At 45.9% G+C, this 4,329-nt stretch overlaps 1 protein-coding gene across 1 annotated transcript; it reads left to right on the top strand.

Moving 5' to 3' along the window:
• The first annotated feature begins 1,126 nt into the window (after positions 1–1,126).
• Positions 1,127–1,588, top strand: CCDC182 (coiled-coil domain containing 182). Its single transcript, XM_006924864.1, has one exon. It carries the CDS (start codon positions 1,127–1,129, stop codon positions 1,586–1,588), a length of 462 nt encoding a protein of 153 aa, XP_006924926.1.
• The last annotated feature ends 2,741 nt before the right edge of the window (positions 1,589–4,329 follow it).

Below are 4,329 nucleotides of genomic sequence, written 5' to 3'. Positions count from 1 at the left end.
TCCCACTAGTACCCACGCGGTACTGGCATGGGTGCAGTTCGATGAAATGATAACCAGTTTAGCTTTTGGTGGATTGAATTTGAGGCACACTATACGTTTACATTTGGAGTCTAGGAGAGAAATCTGGGCAGGAGATTGAGGTTTGCAAGATAGAGATTTGTATTTGATAAAACCAAACACAGGTTAGCTAGAAACATTTTCTTAGAGCAATGAGGTAAGAAGTGAGAGATTCACGCTTCTATATGTTTTTTTTTTCATCTTTGTCAACATGCAGGGCAGGGAGTAGGGGACCAAGCACTCTTGCTCACACTTGTTTCCTGGTCCTGGTGCATAGTGAGCGCTCAACGAGTACTTGCGGACGAATGAATTAATGACTTGATTTTACCCTGCACATCTGGAGTCAGCACTGCTGTGGACCATACATCAAAACCTAAGTGCCTTTCTCGCAGCTTCTAAAGTTATCGAGAATTCTGGTATCATTATAGGAATATGGAATTGGAATCAGAAATTACTTTTTTAAATAGCATTTTAGATTGAGAAGTGGGATTCTGTATTATCTCGTACAATGTCTTTGTTTCACTGATGAGTTACTGAAGCCCGGAGATCATTCTGAGACCCTCCTCCACAGGCCCCTTGCCAGTGTGGGAGACCACCCAGACTTGGCAGCCAGTTAGCCTGGCCTGGCCTGCCTGACTCGCCAGTGTGGGAGACCACCCAGACTTGGCAGCCAGTGAGCCTAGCCTGGCCTGGCCTGCCTGACTGTAGCTGGTTTACTTCCCTGCTCTGAGCCTCGGTTTGTCCCTCAGGTTAAAGGAGAGATTGAGCTCTGGCTCAGGAAGAATGATGAGTCAATCAGAAGCCACATCTCAGGAGGGATGACTATTCTTCTCGGGTAGATGAGCAGACCAAGCCCTGGATAACCGACCAAGGAGACTACAATATGCAAATGAGTGGATTGTGGCTTTCCTCCTGGTTGGCTGAAGGGGCCCTGATGTCACAATTTGTGGGTTTCTCCAATCCAAATGATTGTGTCTCTAGCAAACAAAACAAAATAAAACAAAACAAAAACTCACTGACGTGGTTGGTCTCTTAGCTCCCTCTGTTTGTCCAGACGAGAAGGAAGACCATGGAACCACTCTATCAGGCTGGGTCCATTCTCATGAAGGTGAATACGTTGCAGGGGAAGAAGATGGTGGAGAGTGGTCTCCAGTCTGGAGACTTTTCCCTCCCCCCGTCATGGTCCTCTTGCCTCCTGCCGCCAGCTGACTTGGAGATCCTGCAGCAGAAGGTGGCGATGGTGCAGAGGGAGCTGGAGGACTTTAAGAAGGAAGCGTTGACGGCCATCCATTACCTGGAAGATGCCTTCTGTGAGATGAACGGGGCCCTGGCCCAGCAGGAGGAGCAGGCGGCCCGAGTGAAGCAGCGGCTGAGGGAGGAAGAGGACCGAGGCATCGTGCGGAATAAGGTCCTCACCTTCCTGCTGCCCCGTGAGAAGCAGCTCCGGGAGCAGTGCAAGCGGCTGGAGTGCATGCTGCTGGGCAGGAGCCACGAGGCGCTGAGCTTCGCCAGGAAGATCCAGGCAAACTGAGGCCTCTTCAAGCAGAAGCCAAGTTTCTAGCCGAGCAGCCAAGGAGATTTTTTTTTTAAATGGAAGGACAAACCCTGAGTCCCTGTCCATTTGCTCCCTTCCCCCCATTTCCATTGCTTTCCTTCTACCTAAATAACATCTTGCTGAGAGGTGAAAAGACCCCAGTATGTTCTTTCATTGAAGCTCCATTTATCCAGCATCATCAAAGAAGGAGGTGCCCCAAAACTAAGTCTTTCAGACGTCTGTAACGTTCACATTTAACTGTTTTCCTGTTTGTAATGGTAATATTGCTCAAATGTATAACATGTTTTTTTTGAATCTTCTTAAACTGATTGTGTTGAACAGATTTACCTTTCTTTTAATGACTCAAAGCTCTCATGATTCTTAGTTAATGCATGGTCTACTGAGAGGGGTCGATCGTTTGCCCATGCACTAAATGACCTCAGGTTACTTTACTTTCGCTGTTCTTACCCTCGCCTCGTTGACTTTTATGTCTGCTTTCACTGTCAGATTGTAATATCTCACTTTGCTGTCTTTGCCCACCTCTAGTTCCTCTCCATTTAGTCTGCAGTCTCGCCAACCCGATCAACAGCTTATTAGGGCTCCAGTGGGTGGAGTCAGATGAGCTAGTGCACTGATGATGCAACACCTATAAGATGGGGCCTTAAACAGTGAAACTGATTTTCGCATTTGACCCATGGAGCAGAAATTGTTATGGTGCCCATTTCTCAGGCAATGTACACACACCATCCTTCTTATTCCACAGGCACCGTTGGAAGCAAGCATGGTTTCCCCATGGAGCACAGGGAGAAGCTGATCTCGGGAGGGTCAATCCTTTACTCAGGGTCTGCTAGAAAGTGTCAGGACTTTGGTTCAAGTCCAGGTCACCTGTGCTCATTCACTATCCTGCTGTCCCTTTGGAACCTCATTCATTGATTTACAGACCTGTTCTTCTGGAGGGTTAGATTGTCGCTCAGGTGATTCCTTAGCTGTCCCTGTGCTTTTTATCTCCAATGAGCATTCTGTTTCATCGAGTCACATATTCTCTCTCTGGTCCCCCCAAACACTGCCATGAAGCAGGGATTCTCCCTTAAACACAGAAACCAGGCACCTGGAAGAGTCGGGCCTCTGTCCTCCTAGCTTGAGTCTTACGGCCGGTGCCATCCCCTCTGATATTCTAGTTCAGCCCCATCCTCCCTCCTTGTCCTTTCATAGAATCTTTCCAAACAGGATTCGAACATCTCAGTCCCCAAGGTGAACTTCATAAATGGACCCTATGACCCATTGTTAATTGCAATATCCATCCATCAGCCATCTTCCCTGAAAGGCTGCATCCCTATTCTAACTTTAGGCCCTTTCTACTTTAGAAGGTTTAGCTGCAGTGATATTAATAATGTTAATACTGGTAATATTGCTGCTGCTGCTGCTGCTTACTGCTGCTACTACTACTACTACTATTGCTGCTACTACTACCACTACTACAACTACTACTACTATTACTACTACTACTACTATTGCTGCTACTACTACAACTACTACAACTACTACTACTATTGCTACTGGCTTATAGTTATCGAGAATATGATATAGTCTAGGCACCAGGCTTGGCCCTCTGAAGATAGGTACTATTATAACCTTCATTGTAGGATTCTGAAGAAACTAAAGCTCAGAGAGGCTAAGCAACTCGTCCAAGGTCACACAGCTGATAAATGATAGAGTTGAGATTTGAACCTAAGAAAGTCTTACTTCAGAGGCTGCGCTCTTCACCACTATGCAGTATTTTGGAAACCTTATGAATATCTACGAAATACTGCTTGAATGGATAATATATGAGCATACTGAAACTGGTGAGGCGAGCTCTGGGAGAAAGGATTGTTTCATGGGGGAGATTCTTATACCCTTAAATTTTGTAGATGCCTTTATGTGTTTACAAATGTATCTGAGAAAGAGAATTTGCCTGGCCAACTCTAAGAAGAGGTTTAAAAAATTTACTGTCCTGTGCAGAGGGGACTGGATCTAATGCTAATTCATATGGAAAAGGATTTGGGTCTACTGCAGGTTCAGCATGTAATAGGACTGCTTCAGTAAACCAGATAGTGTGACCTCTCTACAGAGGGACAGCTCAAGGGAGAGGAAGGAGTGAGCTGTGCGAGAGTTGGTATTTCTCCTAAATTCACCAATGAGAAAGTCACTCCCCTTTCCTGGGAGAGAAGTAAGTGAGGAGAAGGAGAAGCCAAGATGCTACTTGAGTAGGGGTCTGTCCCTCTACAGTGAAAGAAGAATGAAAAAGAACGGTCCCCCACAACAACTAGGAAAAAGGATTGGACTGAAGTCTCATAATCCTATAGGGCAGTACTAGTGACAAAGGAATGATGGCTAGCAGGGAGCAGATTTCAGCCCTATTAGAAACAAAAATAACATTGGGTGCTTCTTATGTGTCTGTGCAGTAAATCGTTGACTCAGCAAGTGTGGGATGTTCAAACCTTGCATATTTCAAAGAAAGATCTGGCTCCTGACCAACTCTAAGAGATATCCTCTAAGCCCTTGCAATATGCTGCCTGATAAGAGTGTCTTAGCTTACCTGGGGCCTTGGACCATGCCAGATAGTTTATGCTAATAATGTGATTTATGGCAGGAACCCTGGATCAGGCTGTATCAGTTTGACCTCTGGAGGGTCTGGAGACTGAGGAACTAAGGTTAGCTGTGGAGGCATTCTATGCCTAGTGATAAACCGCCAATAA

The sequence above is a fragment of the Pteropus alecto genome, unplaced genomic scaffold (assembly GCF_000325575.1).
Source record: "Pteropus alecto unplaced genomic scaffold, ASM32557v1 scaffold98, whole genome shotgun sequence".
Classification (NCBI taxonomy): Eukaryota; Metazoa; Chordata; class Mammalia; order Chiroptera; family Pteropodidae; genus Pteropus; species Pteropus alecto.
This window is presented reverse-complemented; position numbering and strand designations above follow the sequence as displayed.

Excerpts from the sequence above, each read along its gene's own strand:
- CCDC182 (XM_006924864.1), top strand. The coding sequence starts at position 1,127 with ATGGAACCACTCTATCAGGCTGGGTCCATTCTCATGAAGGTGAATACG.